Raw genomic sequence first — 27,429 nt, 5'->3', positions numbered from 1 at the left:
TATACTATATATGCCAATGTAAAGCGCTGGTCCAGCCTCTCTTCCGGCAGTGTGATTCAGTCCCTGTTCCCCGTTTGTGTAGAGGATTGTGATATGTAAGTCTACCCCTAAATAAATAACCCTTTATTATATTTAATTCTGAACTATTATGGGGTATTTTATTTAGCATCCTTCTTCAGTTCCAGGGGATGGCCTCTATAGGCACTAAGCACACATATGGTGCACAGACACACATGCAGACAAAACACCCACACACATAAAATAATAAAATAACTTTTAAAATGTGAATTTCCAAAATGCTTGGTTGGCATGGAGGTGAAGTCTGGGTTGTAAATGCTTTTGTCTTTGGCCTAAGTACTTAAGTTGTTAGAGATCCTATACACAAAACAACTTAATATTAGCTTCCTAGGACTGATGATCTATAAGCAGCAAACAACACATATCAATAAATATTGGTTTCTCTCACTTTTTTCATATTTGCCTATGTGCCCCAACTCTCCTGGCACTGTTCTGATGGCACACTTTTTCCATTTTAATGTCATGGACCTGCCAATGGCCTTCTCTAAAGGCATTGTTGGTGTACATACACAAGCATAGAGGGGACAGAGAGTCTTTGAATTCTGTCTCCAATTAGGGAAAGATAAATAGAAAACAACTTTAATCCCTCAGGATAGTTCAGAGGTCTGCAAACTCACTTGCTATATTTTCTTCTGGAAAAGAGCCTCTGTTTACGTCTTAGCAATGAGCACATGCACTACCTGGGAGAGGAGACTGGTGTTTCCATCACACAGAGCCTGGATCCACACTTGGGCAACTGAGGGTGCTTAATTAACATGTTTTTCAACTAATGACTGAGCCCACATGGATCTGATTATCTCTGTGATAACCACGAGAAGTTTCTGGAGCCCTGCATGGATGGTAAAGGCGCAGGGAGGAGGATGGTGCCGTTCAATACTATATACTGGAACGGAGAAGATAGTAAGCAAATTCATTATATGGAAACTGCTCTGATAGCTCAGAGGAAAGTCCCGTCCTCATCTGAGGCTCACTTCTGCTCAGATACTCGAGGTCACAGCAGAGAATTCCCTTTAACTTCCCTCCTCATTGGGAGCGAGCGCTCCCTGTTGCTCAGCACTGAGGGATGAGTGTGGTGCTGGATCCAAGGGTAAAGACAACTCAGGTTTTCCACAAGTGCTCTGGGTCCCCCATGTGCTCTGCACAGGTGGGAAGGCAGCGGCATGAATGAGCAATGAACCCACATACCTGAAAACATCATCATGTGTTGGAAGTTCCAAGGGATCTTCTGTTTCCTGCCCAGATTCAGGAGGAAGGAGAGGGGATAAATGTTGCAGGCTCTGGCAACAAAAATTGCTAGCTTTTGGGATGCATTGAGGAAAACATAGCCACAGAGGGGCCGACTGAATGAGCTCAGATATCATGTCCATATGCTTCTCTATGATATGACCCAAAAAACAAGGATAAACATGACAACTCATCTATGTCTAACTCACTCACCAAATTCATCGTTCAATATCAGTTCCTTCCCAGGATGACATAAAACTCTGTCTTTCTTTGAACATATGCTTGGCTGAAAGTTGGTGCTGGAATGCCATTTCAATCACTAAATTTTCCCATCACATTTATGTTGCCGGTGACTGACTCTATCTTCAATTCTGCCGGAAGCTGTGAAGTAGCGACGCCTGGCACCATGGTGTTATCGTCTCCATGAGCACTTTGGAAGGAATAAATATATTTCTGATGGTGGTTTCCGTCTCACTTCCCATCAGCTCATGTGCCTGTTTTTAGCAAGTTTGCTTACCTTTTTCATTTAACTTTGAGAGGAGCTGACTGTCAACATATGGACTTCAACTGCCACTTCAGGAGACTTCCCTAAAGGCAAAGTCTCAGAAGTGAACATCTACTGAGAAGCTCAGCCGTAAGCCTCCCTCCTTTGCTGTTGTCTCTAGTCCTTCTTTGGTGGTCTGTCTGCTCTAGCTTGTCCTCTGCAGGGGGAAGCTATTTGGAGTGAGACAGCTCTCTTCCTTCTAGGATCTAAGGTCTCAGATAAAATCTGAGAGCTCAGCAGAATCCCAGCGGTGAGAAATTGACACCAAATTCAGGTGAACAGTGGGGAGAGGGAGATGACGAGTTCTCCAGAAGTTAAGACCATCTGTCTGTGACAGAGGGAGGCATCATCCCATGTTCCAAGTCATAGGACAAGAGCTGCAGGTTTTTCTTAGGGACGTTTGTAGTTGCTCAGTGTCCCTTTGATCAGATACTTGCTTCCTTGGGGGTTACCTCCTACCCCAGCCCTACAGAAGGAACACCCTCTATATTAAAAGTGGGGTCTAGATTTTGTCTATTCTCCTAGGGAGTAAATGATCTCTCTCTCTCTCTCTCTCTCTCTCTCTCTCTCTCTCTCTCTCTCTCTCTCTCTCTCTCTCTCTCTCTCTGTGTGTGTGTGTGTGTGTGTGTGTGTGTGTGTGTGTGCGTGTGTGTGCATGCATGTAACTTCCTGATTAGACTAGGCTGACTGGCCAGCAAGTCCTATAGATCTGCTAGTCTCTGCCCCTCCAGAACTGGGATTACAAGTGTGTACCACCGTGGCCGGATATTTTGTAGGTTCTGGGAACTGAACTGTGGTCCTCGTGCTTGTAAGGCAAACACTACTGGCTGAGCTAACTTCACAGCTCCAGAAGGTGTTAACTGATAGGGAGAAACTTACATGAGCACAATGCTTCTGATGCTGGAAGGGCAACGGTCATGTTGACTTCTACGATGGTTTCAAAGTCCTACCAGGAAAAAGGGTTAGCCATTTCTCTATTTTTCTTCTTCAAAGGATACAAAGGCTCCGAGTATAAAAAGCGCGTTGAAAATGTGATTCTGGAACGTGAACAGAGCCAGGCCCATGTAGCAGAAGATGACGTTCTCAGCCAGGAAGTTCATAAATTCAAACAGCTGAAAACAAAACAGAGACCAAAACCCACGGGTTAGGACGCAGATTTGTGTACAGCGTATTTATTGTAACTTTGATGACTGACTAGGCAAGCCTCCTTCCTGTGGCAAATCACCACTTTGGCCTTGAGCTCCTGCTATCAGGTCTGTTGACGTCCTTGGTTCTCTGCCCAGTGATGCATGCCACAGCCAAGCCAGTGTCCTATTATTTTCAACCTGTCAGGCTTCCAGAGATACCTCAGGTGGGGTGGTATTAACAGCACCATTCCTACTAGGATGACAAAATATTTCCTGTTAAGGAAGTGGAAGCTGAGTGGCTCTCTCAAGCTATGCTATAGTAAAAACGCTAAGATTGTTTAGCCTGTCCGTACCTCAACCAGTAGATACGCTTGATTTCCAAGGCCCCGGTTAAATGAACGGGGAAAAAAAAGTAGCTTAAACTAAATTGGCCTCTTCAGGCAGGCAGGAGAGACAAACCTAGAAAACTTGGAATGAGGATGAACATCAATTATATTTTAACATTAGAGTGATCAGTTTATTTCAAACCCTAGACAATGAGACTCATTAAATTGACTGATGTAGGTATATCCATTAAATGTCTACAGTTTCTAGCTAGTAAAGGGGATGATTAATCCCAGGAATCAGCTTCTGCGGCAAGAACACAATAGATACATCAAATTCAGTCGGAAGAATGGAGTAATAACATGCTATGCTGAGGGGCGCTCCCCAGAGTTATTCTTAGACCATTAACTAAACAATTTAAGTTGAACATAAAAAGCGTTTTCTAACTTCCATACTAAAAGTAAAAGGGAAATGTGTCCAGGGGCTATACCAAAGCCTGACCTGGCAGAGACTTTATTTTATGATCCAGTCTTTTCATTTGGAAGTTTCTGAAACTTCATTCCCGGACCTCCATAAATCACGTTAGGTAAATGTCTCTGGAGGCAGTGCTCCCGACTTGGCGAGGACTCATTATTTTTTCATGTAATGTATTTACAGCCTCACAAATAATGCCCAGTACCTGCTCCCTGACAGCTGACAGAAAAGGAAGCAGGATCTTGTCAGAGACATTATTTAAAACCAGTAATAGAAAGGAAGGATTAAAAAAGACACCGCTCCTTCGGAACAAGATGGTCTTTCTGCAGTGGCAGTGCCATCAATTTCTGTGAGCATTCTGCTCCCATTCTTGGGCAGCTAATGTAAACAAATACTGTCACTCAAATAACTACTGCAAACGTAGAATGCAGGGTTGGGGAGTACGGAAGATGGAGAGCCTTTTGCTACCTCATTATGCCTTTATTTTTCCCCAAAGCAAGATCTGATCATCATTTCCGTTGCCGTGAGCTGCCCTAACGAAGATCTAGTCTGCCTGGAGTAAACAACAGGAGTTTGTTTCCCATAATTCTAGAGGTTGAGATGCACAAGGTGGAAGTGGCAGCTGATCTGTTACTGTCGAAAGTCCCCTTTCTCAGAAGAGTCCACTTTTCTTCTGTCTATTATTAGAACACTGATTAAAATTATGAGGAAACCATCATCAGGACCTTACTCCCTGTCTTTACCTCCAAGTAACATCCCACTGGTTTGATATCTGAATTGGGCGGGGTGGGGGGGAGGTCAGTTATGCCCAGTTCTTAGCAACACTCTAGTTTTTAACTTTTTAGCAAATATCAGGACAAAGTTAAAAATGTCTCTATGCACCTACTCTAAATGTATTTCACCCTAGTGAGGACATTTTGTTGATGTAGGATTTCCCTCTGGATGCTGTAATTGCTATTACTGAATAAGGAAACTGCTTTGGACCTACAGCAGGGAAGAACTTGCTGGGAGAAAGAAGGGTGGAGTCAGAGAGAAGCCATGGATTCCGCTAGAGCCTGACAGAACTTTACCTGGTAAGCCACAGCCACATGGCAATACGCAGATTAATGGAGATGGGTTAAATTAATATGTAACAGTTAGCCAATAAGAAGCTACAGCTAATGGGCCAAGCAGTGATTTAATTAATCTGGTTTCTGTGTGATTATTTCAGGACTAAGCAGCCGGGAACTAACTTGCAGCCTACCTACTCCATTTTGTTACCAGGAATATATTCAGCCTCTTCTGTGTGTTCACACTAGTTTCCCTCTAGAGTGGACCACATTCTCCATAGTCACTATTGCCTCTGGAGCCCCTCTAGCTTGGATATGGAGCCCAGAATTCTGGACCAAATAATTCAGATCCATGTGTTTCTCTGCACCTCACATTTGCCTCAGAATGGGTATGGTATATTTGGAGCCAAAGCAATTCAACAGGGCTTTTGAGGAGCACCGGGATGACAACACCCACCTTCCCACTGGATGAGGAGTCACGAGGATGCTGGCAGAAGCCACCCACGGCCATCTGTGATCACAGGGAAATAAATGGCTAAGAGGTAAGCGGAACCTTAGCCATTCTATTTGAGCTCCCTTTTCCCCAACTTCTCCCATAGCAAAATCAAGGTCCTTTCTGTTCCAAAAGGAATGGGGTCAATTTTTCTGACCCCTTTTAAGATAATAAGAAAGTTTATTATTCTTGCTTGCTGTCACTCATCTTAGAGAAAAGGGGCTTTGGGACACAGCAGTTCTTTTAGTGGCGGTATGACAGGAGCTATTACTGTTCATTTTACTTTGGGTCTGTGGTTTTAAGTGTTCTCGTGACAGATTTCCTTGCGTTTGATAATGCTGAATTTTAGTTTGATTTAGCCACTCAGCGTACTGAAACTTACTACTGCACGTTATCAGGACCTGTGTGCATCCACATGGCACAAACTTCCCCTTTGCAGTCAAGTTCATTCTGGGATCTGTTTCTTTGTTCCCACTGTGGCCTGTTCTGTCGACTCCCATGGCCTTTTTAAGTAACATTGATCCATAATGGGTCACAGTGTTCCATAGAACTGGCCTGGTCCCGTGCTCTAAGTTATTCAGAATTTTCTTGATTTTACATATGTTAAAATAATTTTATTGATTCTTAATGACACAGAAAATTATATATGACATATAAATATATGTCAACAATTTAAAGTTTGCAAGAGGATTGCCAGCACCCAAGGAAGGTCTGTCTAAGTCCTCCTTCCATGACACACACACACACACACACTTACGCATAATTAGAACTTACACCACCAGCTGTCTTTCTCTGCTTTTCGGTTTCCTACGGACAATTAGAAAATATGTCCACTTTTTCATCTACTATTCAGTAGAATATTTGTGAGATTCTTCATTTTTGTATAGCAGTTAATTTTTATTATATTAATATTTCATAATCTTCTTATTCATACTAGTGTAGGTGAACATGTGTGCTGTTTGAGTTTGGAGTAATGATGAGCTTCTCTCCTGTGTGTTTCCCTTCCTGGAGAATTCCTAGGATGGAGTGCCACGCGGACGGCTAGAATGGTAGCACCGCCCCCATCAGTGCTTCCGATTGCTTCATATTCCTGCCAATACTTAGATTCTTTTTCTTTTTAGTTTTTTTAAATTCATATTTTTTTCTTCTTGATATTTGAATTTAGAAACCATCTTGTCAATGTGAACAATTTGACAGAAGACAGGATAGAATAGAGAGGTCTGTCTGGTCATGTCGAAACAGCCAAACAGCCCAGAGTTTATTTCAGAACTTGCTTATATACAAAAGCAGAATAAAGCACGGCACAGACCGTCAGTCAGTATCTAATCAGAACTATTCTTGTTCTTGAGTGAGCAACCTCTTAACTAACACGCGCTTGTTGCTCGGAAGCAGCCCTACTTTCTGTCTTCATGTTCCTGAGGTTTGTCATCAGCAGTATACGTCTACTAGACAGAGTGTTCTTTTCTCACGGGCTACATCAGAAGTCTCTCACAGCCCTTAAAGCAGAGCAGGCAAGCTTGAACTCAAATGACTTCTTTAAGTCAAAAATGACTCCAGATGGAAACTGAGTCACATGTGTGTTCCCACACTTCATAACTTATGCATGAATATTTTGGACTTACTACTTTGCTTACACTTACTACTACTATTTTGTGATTTGTTGCTATTGTAAATAGCAAAAACATATCGAAGTTCACTTTCTGATTGTTTATTGCTAGATTCATATATATATATATATATATTTGATTTTAAATGGATCTTTTATTTGGGCCCTTATTAAATTTATGTAACAATTTTCATATTTATTGATAGATTACTTTGGACTTCAAAATCAATGCTGCTTTAAAATAAGAGTAAGTTTGATTGTTTTTTTTTTATAGCCAATGTGTATTTGGCATCTTTTGTATCTGTTAATCTCATTTTATTACACTTGATAAACCTTTAATATAGGTTATCTCTGCCTTATTTTTTATCCCGAAAGAAAAATGTGCAATGTTTCTCTATCAAGTTCAGAATAATTTACACAGTATAATTTTCCCTTCAATTCTCTACATATTAGAGATAAAGGAATAGAAATAATGTATTGATTTTCATAGATAATTTTTTCACTTAATCTCATTAGGTTGCAGTTTATTGCTGTGATAAAACACTGACCAGCAGCAACTTGAAAAGGAAATATTTTAATTTGGCTTATACTTCCCTGTCACAGTCCATTATTGAGGAAAATTACGGCAGGATCCCAAGGCAGGAACCTGGAGGCAGGAACTGAATCAGAGCCCATAGGGGAATGCTGTTTACTGGCATGCATTTCTATACTATCTAGGGCCACCTGCCAATGGCAGCACTGCCCACATTGGACTACCCCCCCCCCATAGTAATAAGTAGTCAAGAAAATGCCCCATAGACATATCCACAGGCCCATATGATGGAAGCAATTCCTCAGTAGGGATTTCCTCTTTCTAGGTGACTTCAGTTTGTGTCAAGATGACACATGACAGGCACACTTACTAAGATTATCATATGGTACAAAGGATCCCTATAGATCAGCTGGAAAGCTCAATTGGTCACAATGCTTTTTTTTTCATATGCTACTGAATTTTATTTGCTATTACTGTGTTGGCTGCTGAGTGTATATCTTGTGTAGTTAAAGTTGTATAAGATATACAAGTGTATATCTTGTGTAGTCAAACTTAGAAACAAGATTCACATTCTCTTCCTTAAGAGCTTAGAAGAACTCCAGGTCTACAGTTACATCTGTAGGAAGATTCTGAATTAGATGTAATTATTTTAGTAGATGCAGTCAGAATCTCTATTTGTATCAATGATCTGCTTTCCTATATTTATTGGCCATACACTTATTTGTAATATTGTTAATATTAGTGTACTTAGCATTATGAATTTCCTCCAATATAGGTTATTTTCAACTTCATTATTGATAAATCTTCTTTATTCCTGACACATTTGATGAGTGTTCTTAAGATGTACCTCCAGCTTCGATGATTACTCTGTCCTGTATCTATCTGCCAATGCATTCATTTCTCCCATCTTTAGTATTATTTACTTATGACATTCTTTATTTTAATTTGTCTTTATTTAGTATCTTGGCCTTTCAAGTCCTGGCAATCCTGGAAGCTTGTCAACTTTTCCAGATGGATATTTTTTTGTATGTTCCCCAGCTTTCTGAGAGTGAGCTCTCCTGACTACCCAGCCACAGCTCTTCTTAGCCACAGCTAATTTTGCATATATGTTTTTCAAGGTAAAAAAGAATCACTTTTGTCAGTAGCTCCTGCCAATTTTCTTACATTTTATTTTGAATTACAATAAAATGCATGCCAGCCTGAGGAGAAATTACTGTTTTATAATACAATTAGGGGATAGGTGTGAATTCCTGTGAAGAGGTGTGCCTGCAAAGACATAGAGACTGAATATAACTTCAGCCATGGGATGCTGAAGGGCTAGACTCTAGTTACAATTTATTATGGGCTGTCTTTAGCCCCATGAAAAACCACCATTCCTTGCTCACCCTTGTGTTGGACCTAACCGTCTGTGACTAACAGAGAAAAGTCTTTTAGAATGAATTAATTTAACAAACCATAGTTTAACCACCCAAAAGTCATCACGCAGCATCTGAGGCTTACGGTCAAGACTTTTGCTTTACTGAAACTGCCTACTGATGTATCTAAAAAGTACCTCATTTCATGCCTTTCTTTGTTCAGTTCTACAACTTCACGCAGCTACTCCCATCTGTGTTCCTGGTCACTCCTCATTGACTCTAGAATAAACCCTCTCTTACCTCTTTTGAGGTGAGAGTTGTATTTCTAGGTTGAGATAAAATTTTTATTTTGACATGGAAGAGATGACAGTACAAATTTGGTGATGTGGAGGAAAAAAAATAACAAAATGTGAGAAATAAAATGCTTGCTTCCGCCGGGCGGTGTTGGCACATGCCTTTAATCCCAGCACTCGGGAGGCAGAGGCAGGCGGATCTCTGTGAGTTCGAGACCAGCCTGGTCTACAAGAGCTAGTTCCAGGACAGGCTCTAAAGCTGCAGAGAAACCCTGTCTCGAAAAACCAAAAAAAGAAGAAAAAAAATGCTTGCTTCCTTTAGCCTTGCATCACTATCAGCCGCTCATTTGTGTATCCGCAGGCGTTCTCACCCAGCAGTTCCTAGTGTTCACCGTTCTCAATTTCTCTGGAGTTATTTTACAATGCAGGGGACGTCAATGATAACAAGACGATTCCTAACTTGCTTGCTATTCCCAAACACACTCTGGATGAACCAGCAACTTCTATGAAAAAGGCAAAGCCAACTGTGAGTTGTCCAGTAAGTCATCCATGATTTTGTATGAATTCTCGATCAGGAGATAATATAAGAATTATTTATATTAGCAACAGTTTATAAAAACCATAAGAAACATAAGAAAAACGGTGAAAGGAGGAGAGAGACTGAGGGGCTTGGTGGGCGAGAGGAATGAGTAGAAGGGGGGAGAGTAGAAGAGAGGGTAAACTATTAAAATTCTATCTGTGTACACATGGGACTTTTAAATAAATAAACACATACACAAATACATAAATAAATACATAAATACATAAACACATAAACAAACAAACAAACAAATAAATAAATAAATAAATAAAATGGTTAACTAATAGCACACTCATATAATGGTATATATGTCAGGGAATTTTGCTAAGCGTTTCATTGCTAAAGAATGAAAGAAGAATGAAAGTAATATAAAATGTGCTTGTGTATAAATCCATCTGAATGCACTCATAAGCACGTATGCACATAGCTTATTTTATGGAGAGATACCTTGATTTTTCTTTCCTTTGGAACTATTGCTTTCATAGTTTGAAACATTAAGTGAAAGATTAGAACCAGCACAATAAAGTAAAAATCCTTCCAAGCATTTGCCTCCTTTAGCTTTGTGTCGGCAGCTAGCCCATGCCTCTGTATTTCCAGGAAGCTACCAGGCACCCTAGCCCTGACCTCGTCTACTTTCTACTTTCTTTAAAAGCTGCTTTCCAGCATAGAGAAAGACAATAGCAACACAACAGCATTTACCCTCCTGTAGAGCATCTGTTTCAGTGGGCTCTCCCTTTACCTAAGCCCAGATATATAGTCCACACGTGGAACATGGGATTAATCTGAACACATCTTGTATAGATAACCTCAATGAATTTTGTTTTATATAGATAACTCAATAGTGCTACACAAGCCTCTTTTCATACAACTGAATTTGAAGGTGCTAAACATCCTTCATGGTGGCACACTGTCCCTCTGTGTCTTTCCTCCTACTAAATTTGGCTTCACAGTACTTGCTCCCAGACACCTGATTATTTTCAGATCTCTTCACTTACAAACAATGTTGCCCCGAGCATCTTTGCCCAGGCTTCTCTCCCTAGTGAGTGATTACTCCTCAGGTAGATTTCCTGACACAGGCCTCTCTGGCAGGGGAGACACATTCGTTTTCCATTTTGAGCATCCCACCAGCCTGCCCTTCAGAAAGAATGAGCCAATTTGCATCTCTGCTCATGCTGCAGAGGGTACCCTCTCCTCCATACTCCTGCCAACATTCATTTTTATCAATTTTTAAAGACCTTTGACAATCTGATAGATTCACTTATTTTAAATTGTGATGGTTGTTAGCATTTTCAAAAGGTTCCTTTAATAGCAAGGCAGCCGTACTGATTAGCCCTCCTCTGTCTGGCTCTAGCATGTAACATCACGGGCTGAATGAGCGGGCGTTGTAATTATTTCCTTCTTGAGGCACTTAATGAAAATCTGTGGGCGAATTCAATTTGGTTTCACATGCAAAAACCTCCTAAGGATGTTTCTAAAGGGACTCCAGAGCAAGCCCTTCTTCCGACAAATCCAATTTGACTATTAAAACTTCATTGTCTGAGTCAGGTCTCAAGTAGTCAGTCTCTGAGGAAATGAATTATTGGCCAATTTAGGCAAAAATTAATGAACAGATAAAAATTAAAAACAAAGCTTCATCCCAAAGGCAGCAATAGTAACAACAGCAACAAACCGCAAACTAGCCAACTCATAAATCAGTGTGAAAAATCTCTAATCTATGTCCTTCTCACTCAGGGTCAGGGAAAACTTGACCCAACTTTTTATTTATCAGCATAATAAATAATATTTATTTTGTTTGTATGTACTAACAGTGTGCAAATTTTCGGAGGTGACCCAGGTTAAAAGAAATCTGTGCTTAGCAGAACTGTTTTTCAGGGGAGAAAAAGCAAGCTAATAATGTCGATGAGAGCAGGAAAGATTCAAACTGCTAAGCGGACATGCTGTTTAAATATTCTAGAAGCGCATGGTAGCCGTTCACATGTCCCTCAAGCAACAGCTTTGCTCAGCAAACCCTGTTCTGCAAACACTCACTAGATCAACACTGCAGATCGGCATGAGTTCCTTACCAAGAACCTAAGAAGCCACCTGTTTTATGAAATGCGTTGATCACTAATTCTCAGAGATGTTGTGCTGAAGGATGAAATCACACTACTGTGAGTCATGTGGAGAAATTTTACATAGCTCAGTGTGACCTCGTTAACGGAAATTAATTTAAATCCACAAACATTTAAATATTAATTAAAGCTTATAAATATTAAATATTAACTTAAGTTCACATGACTTCTTCTTTAACATCACTCAGGCCAAGGACAGTATAGCGCATCTAGTGATTTCCATGTGCTTAGAGAAAGAAAGGCACTGAAATTCCTTCTGGATTGAATGGATAGACTGGATGCTCTAGCTGGCTTTCTGTTGCTGTGATAAAACATTGACCAAAACCAGCCAGGGGAGGAGAGGGATCATTTGGCTTCTTCATCCCCTTTCCAGTCCATCTTTGGGATGGACTGGGCAGGAGCTCAAGCAGGGGCGGAAACCAACTGTTGAGGAAAGCTGCTTACTGCCCATGGTTCACTCAGTTCACATATTTTCTACAGCCCAGGCCCACCTGCCCAGAATGGCACCATCCACAGTGGGCTGGGCCCTCTTAGGTTAATCATTAATCAACAAAAAGTCCCCGTGGGTCAGTCTGATGGAAGCAATTCCTCAGTTGAGGTTCCTTCTTCCTAGGTATCTCTAGTTTGTATAAAATTTACAAAAATAAAGCAACAACAACAACAACAAAACAAATCAAACCAACCAACCAAATATACAACAACCAAAGTCCAACTAGTGTATCAGGACTTGACATAATCTGTAGAATGAATTGCAGTAGAAATGAAATGAAGACTAAAAATGTTATTTTCTCTAGAAATTTATTCCAGTTAATGTATTTTTTTTTTTAAAATAAATATTTAGGAATTTTGTTCTTTTCTTTTTACTGGGATCTTTTCCTTTGTTGCTGGCTTTCTTTGTTTCTGGGTGTGTGCTAGTATACATGTCTGGCTGTGTGTGTGTGTGTGTGTGTGTGTGTGTGTGTGTGTGTGTGTGAAGGCAAAGGATCAACTTTGGATGTTGCTCCTTGGGCGTCAACTACCTTGCTTTTGGAGGCAGGTTCTTTCACTGGGACTTTAGCCAATTAGGAGAGGTTGCATGGCCAGCAAGTCTCAAGGCGAATTCAGTCTCCACCTCCCTGTGCAAAGCCTTGTGATGTGGGTTTGAGAATGGACGTTAGACCCTCAAGGGTACATGGCAAGCACCCTATAGACAGCACTATGTGCCATAGGAGCTTTCTGTTGAAAACATTTCAGATTTCACTAGTAAATACAGTTGAGTGAATGTATAATATTTTGAACAAACTAGGGCATAAGGGAATTTTTAAAAATACTTGCACTGTGGCATTTGTGGCCTTTACAATGAAGCATTAAAAATATAAACTTTTGTTCAAGAGTGTTTTATAATTGCTTAGTTCCACATACTGAGAAATTTTGCCAAAGTGATTCCTAGTCACTTTGTGGTCACGGCATGAGAGATGAGACATCATGAAGGTCTTTATCACTGGAACCTTCTGAGAGTGATTTTACCACAGAGTAAGGTCTTTCTCATATTGAAGAAATTTCTTAGTTACTACTGGCAAAGAGTCTTCTAATAATAACGGTATTAGTACTTCTAAAATAGTAATAACGCTGATGGAACTCCTATGTTTGTAGGACTTACCATGTCGGGAGACATTAAAGACTTTAACTTAAGATTATTATTATTATTTTTTTTGGTTATTTTTAAGCAAGTTATGTAGTGATGAGCTGCGGGCTACGTTCCTGCCACCCGGCTTCCGGCCACCTGCTAACTTATGCCCCGAAATAACAACACACAAACTGTATTCATTTAAACACTGCCTGGCCCATTAGTTTCAGCCTCTTACTCACATCTTGATTAACCCATATCTAATAATCTGTGTAGCACCACGAAGTGGTGCCTACCAGGAAGATTCTAGTGTACGTCCATCTTGGACTGCAGCTTCATCGTGTCTGTCTCCCTGAGGAGAGGCACGGTGGTCTGACTAACTTCCCAGCATTCTGTTCTGTCTACTCCACCCACCTAAGGGCCGGCCTATCAAATGAGCCAGGCAGTTTCTTTATTAAACAATGAAATCAACTCAAACGGAAGATCCTCCCACATCAAAGTTATATTGTAAGGACCTGCACCCATGACGTGGCACTATTATTGCTACATTACAGCTGGGGAGACTGTATCCAAGGCATGCAAGTACATACTTGTTCAAGTGAAACACAGGACAGACAAAGGGAGCTATCATGAGTTTGGTCCAAGGCCTAGACTACTTTAGCAAGAATGTGCAGCTTTCTGAGAAATTCATGTTCTGATATAATGATGTTTGTTCATAGACTCAGGAGCTAGCACCTTCTGTACTTAGAGTTTGAGAGCCATATTTTTATGCTTATATTTTGTTTGTTCATTGAAACAGCTCTGAGGTTGAAAGGAAAGACACATGAGACTCTGACCAGATAGTTTTCACTTGTACTTTTTTAAATATAAGAACTAAATTTAGCTGAAATTTATTTTTTAATCTATTAACTTATTTTTGTCAGTTAATGAAGGCCAATTAAGGAAGGGTGACTTAAGGCAGTAGACACTTCTCCCAAATGTCTGTTACTTTCATCTGTTCTAAAGTCCAACCCTTTGCACACTCAAACATCACACAAGAGAAAACTTATTTCTTGATGAAGACTAATTTCCCTCTGAATGAGCCCTCTCTGACTTACCATTCCTCCCTCAGAGAAACTCTTGACCTCCACTGTGCTTTGGATGGGAGTTTCTTAAGCTTCCCCACTAGTAATCCCTTCCCACTCAAGAAACTTTACAGGACTTTGAACATATAGGTATATAAATTGCAAAGGTATGTACATCAAACAATCATAATGAATCATAAGGGAATAGATTTTAAAACAATTTTTGATGTGTATTTTATTTGAACATTTATAAAGATTAAAGCACTTTCACAATAATGAGATGAATGTCCTTGCTTATTCTTATATAAAGAAGTAAGTCTTGGCTGAATATTTGATACCACAGGATGTAGAGCACCTTCAACATTTTCAGAATTGATCAATAATTTGATTTTCATAATCACCAATTCTGAGAATGCCATTTTACTTATGTACAGTTTAAACTACAGACATATTTAGAGTCATTTCAGAAATTTCTGGAAATATTCTTCTAATTCCAAGCCAAAATTCACTAAATAACTTTTTAAGAAACTTGAATCAGCAACTCAAATAGCAATTTTTAAATCAATACTGTAACACAATACAATCCAAAGATATAATAATTTGAAATACATAGAGACTGGTGGTAGGGAAACACTACCTCCCTATTTTCTGTAATTAAATCATTATATTTCTTCAGGGGCAGTTCAGAAGATACAGTAGTCTTGCATCTGGGCAGAAGACCTTCAGGTAGAATTGGTTGTATTGTCTAGTTTGAGGCATGCTCAGTGCAAAGTGTATATCACATATTTAGAACCAAGGCTGCGGTGAAGTTGCACAGTGCTAAGAAGTGAATGCTTCCAGAAACACTTGGGTTCCTTATACATTTTCCGAATGTGTAACTTTTAGTTGTCGAATGATCAGAAATCTTATATTAATTACAAATTTATTCATGACCCTCACACTCATCTATGATCCCCCATGTGGAGTCTGGCCCCACAGTTTAAGAAGCTGGGCTCAAGAGTAATATATTGACTGCATATAGAATTATAGAGAGGTAATATGTATGGATTGTTCACATGTCTCGAATAAGATGTACTTTACAGAGTTGCTGTTCTGCTTCTGATCCCTCTGCTGGAGGTGAAGTCATTGAGATTATCTATTTTCTGTAATATACTGCAGAGGCACTTATCACAATGCTTCTTTGCTTGAGCTGTTTCGGGGCTGTCTGTGCACCCCTGCTTGAGCTGTTTCAGGGCTGTCTGTGCACCCCTGCTTGCTTGCTACTCAGCTCTCTCTCTCACCCTTCGCATTTCATTGTCTTTTCTAAACCTAATTTTACTTTTAAAAACCATGACTCCTTCAAAAGCCCAGCCTATAAAAAGACAACAAAACACATTTTAGGAAGATGAATAGACATCATTAAGCCAGTAAAGTTAATATAGGAAATAAATGTAGTTACAGCTTCAAGGAATTGGGCTTCATTAAACTGAATAAATAGTGAACAACTACTGTCGGCAGGTTTTCTTGAAATCTTCAAGGTTATAACTTAAAAGGAAGGCTGTTTTCTTTCAATTTGCCAAATTACTTTAGCCAGTAAACACTGATAATAATATTCTCATTTCTGGAGGTTTCTCTACTTACAACTTTTTCTTTCGCTATTATTGAACTGCAGATTCTGCAGTGTCAGATTTATGTATGTATGGTACGTACTGTAAAGAGTGCTTCCTAAGTCTCTAGGTTTACAGCCTGTATATTTCAATGGTATGGATCAAAAATATTGGTCCCAATATAAGATTGGCCTTGGATCTCTTTTTATGATGCAAGAACATACAAACATGTGCCTTATGATCACAAGATTTCAAAGACAGAGTCAATCTGTATAGGGTCCAGACATCTACCCAGTTCTTAATTTCTCCAACACTCTCGTGAGTGCACTGCTTGGTCTGTAATAGACTAAGGACAAAGGCAGAAACCTCTTAACTACTTGTCTTAGTTACTTTTCTATTGTGACGAGACACCATGACCAAGGCAATTTATAGAAGAAAGAGTTTACTGGGGATTAGAGTCTATGACAGTCATGGTGGAGACCATGACAACAGGCAGGTGCCCAAACAGTAAACTTAATTAACTAAGAACTTAAATCTTGATACAACAACCATAAGGGAGGAAGAGAGAGAGAGAGAGAGAGAGAGAGAGAGAGAGAGAGAGAGAGAGAGAGAGAGAGAGAGAGAGAGAGAGAGAGAGAGAGAGAGAGAGAGAGAGAGAGAGGGGGGGAGGGAGGGAGGGAGGGAGAGAGACAGAGAGCACTGGGAATGGTGTGAGCTTTTGAAACCTCAAAGTCCACCTTTAGTGACACAACCCCTCCAACAATCCTTCTAAAAAAAAGTCCTATCAACTGGAGACCAAACACCAAATATAGAGACTATGGGGGCTATTCTTACTCAAGCCCCCATGCTACACAAGGAAACAAATAGCATCATGTGGCTATATAACTCTGAAAATCCCTTCCTGTGTTCAGATGAAATTTAACAATCACATTGACTACTTCTTTTACTTATACTCCTTTGGCTCACAGAAGATGAGTCATCTGGAGCATCGTTTTATCCCACTTGGCTCCGGGAGCAGAGAAGACTTTGTTCAGAATACATAAAAGCAAGAGCCAACTCTATGACATATGACTGCCCCTTTCCTTCTATAGTCTTCTTAGCCTGGAAAATAAATATTTTGTTGAGGGTGATAATTGGTATGCAGGGCCTAGAGTCTAGAATTTCACCAAGATATCTCTCTCCCTCTCTCTCTCCCTCTCTCTCTTTCTCTCTCTCTCCCTCCCTCTCTCTCTGTCTCCGTCTCTCTCTGTCTCTGTCTCTCTCTGTCTCTGTCTCTCTCTGTCTGTCTGTCTGTCTCTCTCTGTCTCTGTCTCTGTCTGTCTCTGTCTCTCTCTCTCTGTCTGTCTCTCTCTGTCTCTGTCTCTGTCTCTCTCTCTCTCTCTCTCTCTCTCTTTCTCTCTGTATGTATATATGTATGTATGTGGTGGGGCTATAGTAACAAGGAGCCATTTAGGTAAGTTCTCTAGAGAAATCACTTTACAGAAACGTGACAGCACTAGCTCTGGAAAAAATAAAATTGTCAGATAACATACTTAATTTTTTTGTGGGTTCACCAATAAACATTAGGTAAAGAAAATTCCTGAGCTGAGGCAATATTATATGCATATATATTTACATGTATATTGCAAAAATTAGATTGTGCTTTTAAAAAAGTTACTCAGTTAATAAGTGCAGAGACACACTGGTTTTAATATTAGGCATCAGTACAAAAATTTCACACATTACTAATTTTTAAAAGGCTTTTACTCCCTTTTAAAAATCTTTTTCCCCATTTAGTCATTCTGGTCTCATTCATCTTGTGTGCATGGCTCTAAGACTATTTTAAGAGAGGTTTTAGGTTTGTATTAAAGTGAGATAACTATCCCCTGTACCCCTATTACAGATAGAACCTCTCCATCAGTATCCCCATCAGGGAAGCAGTATTTGTTCTGAGGAATATACCTTGACACATCTTTATTATGAAAGCCTGTAGTTTTCATAACAGTTCTCTCCAGCTGTGGTACATTGCTCCAGTATCTTTTAATCTTTCTCATTAGCCTATGGGAAAGTCTTGGTTGGGGAGGGGTATGATAAATATTCATATCTTGGTCAGTTTAAATTGCTATGAGAAATCTATTACAGACTGTGTAAGAAATAAGCAAATACTTATTTTTGTTAAGTTTGAAAAGTGGGAAGTTCAAGGTCAAAGCACATGTAGATCAGAGTCTGATAAGGCAACCTGTCCTGGCTTGTGACAACTGGATATATCCTCACAGTGGGAGCAGAAGAAAACTCTCTAAATTCTCTCATGTCTTCCCATCATGCACTTGGAGCCATGAATCTCCCGATTGTCCCCCTCTCCAAATATCAATTACACTGGGGATTCTAATTTCAACACATGAATAAGGAGGGTGAAGCACAAACATGTAGTCCATAGCACTATAGAAGAAAGGATTTCTAATGCTATCCCTTTTAAGCCTTTCAAATTGAGTATCATCATCCCTGCCCTTGTTATCCATCTGAATGACAGTAACCCAAGACATGGCTGATACTCTGCTCACCAACAGTTCCATAGTTCCTGTGACATCGTTTACCCCAGACTTCACCAACTACGTTTGGTCTCTATACAACCCCACTCCTTTGATGAAAATACTGTAAATTAAAACATCTACCTTTTAGGACTTTGTTCAGTACTGTTTCACGACTGGCTATTTTCGCTGGGAAATGCTTTAGAAAGACCAGATCAATAGGAAACACTGGAATCAAACTGTTCTTCATTTGTCTGAGCTTTGTCCCCCGCGTTCTGCAGTAAGATGTTGAAGCCAGGATCTGAAATAGCACTTTCTCCCATCAAGAACTGGAAGAGCTCAAGAATGAAACTTGCTTTGTGCTTCTTATTATTCTTAATGAACACTATCATTTACGCTAATGCATTTTCATATTCAAATTTCTATGGGCAAACATTCTAAAGAAGGTAATTTTATATACTCATAAACAGTATACCAGGCACCTGAACTTTATCAAAAACGTATTGACCGTCCTTCCACTAGTCTTTATTTCTGAGGGAAAAGACTGTGAATACCAATTGAATTGATTTACTATTATTTTGACCACATTTCCTGTCAAACTTTTGCTTTGGGGTCTGTTTTTAACAAAATCATGGAGGAAGATATTTCACAATTTGGAGAAGGCATTGATATTTTCCTTGGGTCTTTAAATTTGATCTTAAATCTAATGAATTTATATAAAACTCAACTTCACACTGAATGTAAATAATAATGTTCACATTTCTTATATTTGTTCTCTAGGTGGTAAGAGAGTTAATCGATTTTGCTGCAAGGGATATAAAAAGTTACAAGCAGAGGGTTAAAAATTACCATTATTATTCAGAAGATTCTGAGTTCAATTTTTTTTTAACTCTGGCAGAATGGACCACAGAAAGGCATTCAATAGAAAGCCAGGAGGCCCAGAACAGAACATTGATTCTGCTGGGCCTGATGAGAAAGGAGAAACAGTGAAAGAGTCTTTATAAATCAGAGAAATCAATGGAAATAAAAGTTAAAAAATATGACATTTGGATAATACCATTCAACCTGAGAAACACTATCAAATGATTTTTATGAAGACACGACGACTAATAAATCAATAGCTGATGAAAATGAGGTCAGCTCGACTCGCTCCTTCGGAGCATACAGTTAAAACAGTGAGTGTAGATTATCAGTGCTTATGTTGAATGCCAGAAAATTCTTATTTTGTGTCTATTAACTTCATTGAGTTTTCTTTTTTAGTGAGATTTACCCAACTCCTTCAGAGAGCCTCTTAGAACTGAAGATACTGCAGTCTTCTACAACATAGGGAAAGTGCCAAACATTATGAATTATTATAGCATCAAAAGGTCTTTCTCTTTATTTCTGGGGAAGGCTGTTCTATTTTCACATAGACACTTTGCCTGGAGGGGATCTTTATCTTAGATTTGATGGACAATTTTATTTTTGTATTTAGGCACAAGAGAATTAACTCACAAAGGGCTCTCAGAAATTTCTCTTGGGTATGTGTGGATGTATCAAAATTTCTGCATGCTAAACAAATCCCTGGCTTGCGTGCAGGGAAAGACTGCTGAAATTAGCTTCTGCTGCTTCTGTGGAACACACCAGTTCCTGCGTCACACACACCAAACGCTGATAGTTTTTGGTAGGTCCCTTCCAGGTGCACAGGCAATTTTGTTTCCCCACACGGATGTGTGCTTCTTGAACAATCTGTTTATACTCATTCACTTCTATGTATTCGTGGGGATGCATGCTTGTGTGTGGGCAGTTGTACACATATCCACATACATGTAGAGGCCAGAGAGCAACCTCAAATGTCATCCCTCAGGAGCTGTCTGCCACTTTTTTGGAGATCCTTTCTCACTGGCCTGGAGCTCACTGATTCTGCTAGGCTGGCGAGCTTGCAAACCCCATGTATTAGCCTGCCTCTGCCCCACCTCCCATCCTCACCCTTGCATCCCAGAATTACAAGCATCCTCTATAACATTCTGAGTTTTTAAATGTGAATTTTGGGGTACAAACACAAGTCTTCATGATTGCAAGTCAAGCATTTTACTGACTAAACCATTCAGCCCTGGTTACCTCTGCTTTAAATGTTATGTAAGTTATAATGTATTTAGCTATATCGATTTATTAAAAATGAGTGTGTAGGAGAGATGATGCTTTCTACAGAACTAAATTAAACATGTCGGAAGACTTGACACAAGCTGTTTAGCAAATGCTGCTAAATTATCAGTAAGCAAGACAACTGTAAAATGTTGCATATTTAAATATAGGAGCCTTCTTAATTTATATTACTTTGCCGGTGTCTGGCTTTGGGCTCAGGCCTAAAGTGAGAGAAATGGAGCTAGACAGATATATTTTGGGGGTGCTTTATATAATAAAGACAAGTTTAAAATCTAATATTCAAAAGACAGATGCTTAAAACAAATATTGTCTTTTGTTTTTGCTGATATCTGAAATGCCCCCGAAGGCCCATGTTTTAGAGGTGTGGTCCTTAGCCTGCAATGCTATTGGGATATGGGGCCTAATGGAAGAAATGAAGTCACTGAGGATGTGGCCTTAAAGAGGATGTTGGGACTGGCTGTCTGCTCCTCTCTGCATCTCAGCTCCCTTGAGGTGCCACGTCCTCATTTGCAATATGCTCCTATGGTGTTCTTTTGCTGCCACAGGCTCCGAGTATAGTGCCAAGTGGCCATGGCTAAGAATGTGAGCCGGAATAAGCTATTTCTTTTTACAGTTTATTAGTTGATTAACTTAAGTGTTTTGTCATGGTAATGGAAAGCTAACACACCAAGTAATCAAAAAAGTAACAAATAAATATGCTTTTACATATTGTAAGTGAAAAGCAAATGTCTAAGATTTATGTGTGAATGTGTGTGTGTGTGTGTGTGTGTGTGTGTGTTTTAAGGATTTCCTGGTTTGGCCGACTTTTCCATTAACTGACTGCTTCAAACTCTGTGTTGGTGGAAAATGCATAGAGTCGATTGTCTATTTGTGAATTTTAAAAAAAGAGTTTAACATTTGCATTCCTCTTACATCTTTTTATACCTGCTTCACATGACATCTATTATATTTTAGTTCTTAAAAGTATTAATTATGCCAATTTTCAATCCTTGATTTGTCTTTTTTTCTGTATGCTGTTAAGCTTCCAGGATATTTATTAGTAGTTGTGGTCCTTCGGAACCTCAGTAATTTGCTAGTGAAGCCTTGTTTTCTGGAACTGAATCATGTCTGGAAGTGTGTAAGGGGATAGGCCTATATAGACACTGGGGTATCCCTTCAGACTCTTGGGGGGGGGGGAGAAGTAAGCCCTTCGTACATTTCACCCCCTCATTGAGTAGCCTTTTATAATCTTCTCTAATGGACATTTAGGAATATAACAATAAAGATGTATAGGATATAAAGCCTTAACTCAGTAAGGATTCGTCTCAGAACTTGTAAGAAAATCATATGACAATTGCACAGATTAACATCCTGGATGCTCACAGCTTAAAACCAGGATAGAAAGCAATAAAACACATATAAAAGTGGACAGACTTAATAGTCCAGGGGTTCCCAACGTGTGGGTCATGACTCCTTTTTGAGTTGAATGACCCTTTCACAGGGGTGGTTTAAGACCATCGGGACATACAAATATTTACATTATGATTTGTAGCAGTAGCAAACTTACAGTTATGAAGTAGCAAGGAAAATAATTTTATAGTTGGGGGGGGGTCACCATAACCTGAAGAACTGTATTGAAGGGTTGCAGCATTAGGAGGATTTAGAACCATTGCTCTAGACTATATAAAAGAGATTATAATACCAAGGCTTCACCACCAACTATCATTCCCTGTAGCTTTTAACTAAACATTCTTTATCAGAAAGGGAATTATTTCTGATTCTGTTTTTCCAAGAAACCATCTAACCAACATGTGTTGAAACTTTCTCATTCAATGTCAAGAACCTGAGACTCGCTAGGCCAGAGACCTAGGGGGAAAACCAAAACCAAATACCACTATTTTGCTGAAAGAATGTAGCAATGAATTATCTTCTAACAACATTTAGCTGCGTCTTGCTCAGCCCCAATCAGAGACGTTTCCTCCTGCAGCAGATGGGACCAGATCTAGAGATCCCCAGACAGGCCACGTGCAGAGAGCGAGCGATCTTGGACTCCTCAGCCCTAAGTGGGATGTCTCCACCAAATCCTTCCCCTCAGGGCTCAGGGGGCGCTATGGAAATGGAGGTGGGAAAAGTGTAAGAGCGTCGGAGTCCCAGTCCATCCCTAGGATGGAGCTAGATTGGCTAGTGCTTCTTAAACACTGATGAATATAGACTTGGTATTATTTTGTTCCAAACCTTCATATCTGTGTCTGTGAGACTGATGTACATGGTTCGGGTTCATTACCGACGGTGATTAATCTCAGCTGTCAATGTGCTGAGCTCTACAGGCCTCTGGGAGACAGGCCTCTGAGTATGCTGGTTGGGGATTATTTTATTCTACTGTGGGTGGCACTTTTCCCTGGCTGGGATCTTGAACTGCACACTGTGGAACCAGAGCTGAGCAGCAGTATGCCTCTATCCTTCCCTACTTCCTGGCTATGGATGTCATGTAACCAGCTGCTTCAGGCTCCTTCCTGCTGACATGATGGACCGGATCCCTGAACTGCAGGACAGAATAAATTGAGCTAGTTTATCACATTATCAAGAAGAGGAACTAAGGCACTGATGGCGACTGGCTTTGACCTCGGGTGTACTGCGTGAGCTCTGTGTTGATGACTGCGGGTGCGTCCCTGCTTCATCTTTTCTCCTAAAAGATTTTTATAAAATTGAAAGCTAAATTGAACTCAACTAAAACAAAACAAAACAAAACAAAAACCCAAAACAAACAAATAAACAAAAAACCCCCACCAGCCTTGTGCTTTTGGTGAATGGATATTTTAATGACTGATTCAATTTTCTTTCTTTCTTCTTTCCAGATAGTTTGCTAGAGCTTATGCATCTAGAAAATTATCCATTTAATCTATACTTTCATATTCACTTGCATAAATGCTTCGTGACATACCCTTATCTTTTTACTCTCCAGAGTCTCTCTGCCGAGGACCTCATTTTCTTTTATAGATATGTTTATTTTTTTGCTTTTTCATTTTGACTCACTGGAATGGTCTGTTTCGTCGGTTTTGTCAAAAGAGCAACTTTGGCCTTATTGCTCTTCTCCACTGTACTTTCATCACGTATTTCTTTTATTTCTGTTTTTAATCTTTCTTTTTTTGCTGAATTCTGCATTCTTTAGATTCGCGCAGAGTGCCTTTTCCTAACCTCTCACATTGGTACCTTACCTCATTAAAGTTAGAACTTTTGTGGTTTCTAACATAAACACTAAGGGTTATAAATGCTTACTTTCAATTAAATGCTACATTTAATTGGCTGCATTTAGCAAATTTTGGTATGCAGCTTTTATTTGATTTCTTTTATAAATGTACTTACAGTTAAGCAAGCAATGTGGAATCGTGCCCTTCAAAAGTAATTTTTGTTGTTAACAGAGGCTTCTTTGTACCCATTTTGATGTATTTCCAACCATATAAATATTTTCATCTAAAAAGATATATTCAATGAAATAGTACCTTTTTATGTTTTCAAAAACATTATTACCTTGAAAATATACTAACGAAACTTTTACCTGTGATTAGTTTCAACAGATATTACAAAATTGTCCTCCAAGACAGAGCATCACTACCCTATCTATGTGCACCAGTTGTTGAAATTTTATTGATACACAATATGATCAATTTTTGTACTTTTTCATTCTTAGAGACACTGTTATTGTTTTACTTTCAATTCCTAATTAATTATGAGCTTGGACCATCCTAATTTGTACCAGCCAGTTGGTTTCTTTAATCATTTTTTTTTTATTCCCTTTAAACCTTTTGTCAAAAATTAGTTTTTATCTGTTGAATAGCCACCATGAAACAATTATAACCATGAAACAAGAACAAAGAGTACCATAAATATCTGCATACATCTTATATAGTAAAAAAAAAAAAAAGCAATGCTTTTCTAGCCAGAACCAAAGAAGGTTCCAGAGGAAAGAGAGATAAAAGTTTCCTCTTATACATAAACCCTTAAGAGAAACATAAAAGAATTTAGCAGAGTTGAGGAAAATGACACTAATTAAAAGTTTTCTTCCTTCAAAGATGCTTCTAAAGGCAAGGGGGGAATTAATCATTAACAAGCTAAGTACTATGACAAGAATATTGGACCATGATAGAGCTGATACCAGAATGGCTGGAATGGCAAGAAAAGAAGGCAGTATCTATCTATCTACTCGAGAAAGCGGCTTCCTGAGTCAGAGGCAGCAGTGGTGTGAACCCAAATGTCATAGACTGTTGTAGCTTCACTTTCTTTACCAGATCTCCAATGCATGGAATCTTTGCCAAGTTTTACAAGGCCTCAGAACACACTGAGGACTGTGGAACTGTGTGGCACATAGAGGGACAGAAAATGAACTAACCTACAAGAGTAGTTATGGCAAAATCAATAAGAAGTGAATTGCCTTGGCAAATCACTCCGATTGGTCAGTCTTGTGGCAAATATGGTGTCCTCTGAATGGAGGATCTGATTAGTGAGATTTAGCCTGTTGGGAAATGTCTCAAGTAAACAAATAATTTCCATTGTCTTCTCATGAGGCAGAATGAAAGAAAAGAAGTCTCATTTTGAAGAAGGTAGAGATCCTGGCAAAAGCAAAAACCAAATAAATAGGGTAATTAGAAGAATGAGCTCAGGTCTCTACTGTGGCATTTCTGTAACCATGACAGTCAATAAGCATTTACTGTGCCCATAAATAAAGAAACAAACAGAACAAGGAAAAAAAAAATACTGCGTTGTCTCTACAATCCTGTCATTTCTTATCCCCCTCTTGGTCATCTTTTTAAAACAGAATACTATGTTGCCTGATTTTCCTTTGTATTTTACTTTTATGTTTTAAAAATTATAGGAATAAAACTGCATTGCATATATTGCTCAACATTTTGTTGGGAGCAGGGAAGCATATATCTTAATTTAAGGAGCTACCTGAGGGTTGTCAAGAGACTTGACCCTAGAGGGGTTCCCAGGTTTCCAGGGAGACGCCCCCAGTTAGTTCCTTGGGCAGCTGAGGAGAGGGAGCCTGAAAAGGCCAGTTCCTATAGCCATACTGATGAATTTCTTGCATATCACCATAGAACCTCCACCTGACGATAGATGAAGAAAATGACAGAGCCCCACATTGGAGCACCGGACTGAGCTCCCAAGGTCCTGATGAGGAGCAGAAGGAGCGAGAACATGAGAAAGAAAGTCAGGACCGTGAGGGAAACTCCATCTGGCGACAGATGGGGAAGGTGACTGAGCCCCACATTGGAGCACTGGACTGAGCTCCCAAGGTCCTGATGAGGAGCAGAAGGAGCGAGAATATGAGGGAGAAAGTCAGGAACGAGAGGGGTGCGTTCACTCGTGGAGACGGTGGGACAGAACTAATGGGAGATCACCAACTCCAGTTGGAATGGGACTGATGGATCATGCGACCAAACCCGTCTCTCTGAATGTGGCCAACAGCGGGGGCTGACTGAGAAGCAAAGGACAATGGCTCTGGGCTCTGATTCTTCTGCATGGACGGGCTCTGTGGGAGCCTTCTCAGCTTGGTCGATCACCTTCCTGGACCTGGGGGGAGTTGGGAGGACCTTGGTCTTAGCATAGAGTGGGGAACCCTGATGGCTCCTTGGCCTTGAGAGGGAGGGAGGGGAGGTATGGGTGGAGGGGAGGGGAGGGAAGGGGGAGAAGGAGGGGAGGGAAGGGGGAGGAGGAGGGGAGGGAGGGGGGAGGAGGAGGGAAGGAGATGGAAATTTTTAAATATAAAAAAAAAATAAACCATGAGAAAAAAAAAAGAAAAGAAAAAAAAATAAAACAAAATACTATGTTGCCTGATTTTCCTTTGTATTTTGTTGTATATATTAATAATTAATTTTACTTTTATGTTTTAAAAATTATAGGAATAAAACTGCATTGCATATATTGCTCAACATTTTGTTCTTGAGACTTACCAGCATTTTTATTAAAACTTTATTATGAAAAACTTGCAAATAAAAAAAAAATCAGACACCAAAAAAGTAACTAGACTCAAAGTCTATGACTCTCAATGAACTTCTACAGAGTCAGAGTAACCATTTTGAAGCTGTTGAGCTTCACATTGGATTTTACACTTTCACTATTAAATATATTTTTTGTGCACCTATCCACCATTTAAAAAATGAAAATCTAAGAAAGAGTAGAAAAATGAGTAGTTGTATATCTTCTTTCATGACTTAAGTGTCCTTTGAATTTCGTTCTCTCCTGTCACCTATTATTTGGACGTTTGAGCCTATGGGAGCCATTCTCTCTCCAACCCACAGGGGATATAAAGTGTGGAGATGGGTGTTGAGGTTTTAGGCAGTGTTGGAAAAAGATGTCAATGAAAAAAAAAAGTCACTTAGGTTAAGGTCTGAAAACAAAGTGAAGAGTAAGCCAGGCCAACATCTAGAACATTCCAGATAGAGTGAGCAGCAATATGAAGTCCCCAAGGACGCAGCAGATGGAGTGGAAATAGAGGCAGTCAGAATGCAAACACAGTATATGATTATTCAGGGACCTACAGGATTTCATGGGAATTTAGGCTTTTACTGAGGAAGATGGGAAGGTCCTGGAGGGTTTTAGAGGAATGGAACAGCAGGTCCTCCTTATGCTGTAGCATCGTTATTCAGCTGCTATGTTGAGAATAGCCTGCAGGGAGAGCCAGGGCTGAGGCAGAAAAGCCTGTGTGAAGGCTAATGTAATAGCTTAGCTGGGAGATGTCAGCATCCTGGGTC

General features: G+C 39.7%; 1 protein-coding gene across 1 annotated transcript in view; it reads right to left on the bottom strand.

Moving 5' to 3' along the window:
* Positions 1-27,429, bottom strand: part of Slc9a9 (solute carrier family 9 member A9) — a 545,494-nt gene that overhangs the window by 211,026 nt on the left and 307,039 nt on the right. The window contains exons 10-11 of the mRNA XM_038322078.2: positions 2,845-2,958; positions 1,264-1,375 (exon numbers count right to left, since the gene is read on the bottom strand). Coding sequence (XP_038178006.1) covers positions 1,264-1,375; positions 2,845-2,958 — 226 coding nt within the window. The remainder of the gene's footprint in view (positions 1-1,263; positions 1,376-2,844; positions 2,959-27,429) is intronic.

The sequence above is a fragment of the Arvicola amphibius genome, chromosome 3 (assembly GCF_903992535.2).
Source record: "Arvicola amphibius chromosome 3, mArvAmp1.2, whole genome shotgun sequence".
Lineage (NCBI taxonomy): Eukaryota > Metazoa > Chordata > Mammalia > Rodentia > Cricetidae > Arvicola > Arvicola amphibius.
Note: the sequence above shows the minus strand (reverse complement) of the source record. Positions and strands in the feature narration are given on the sequence as shown.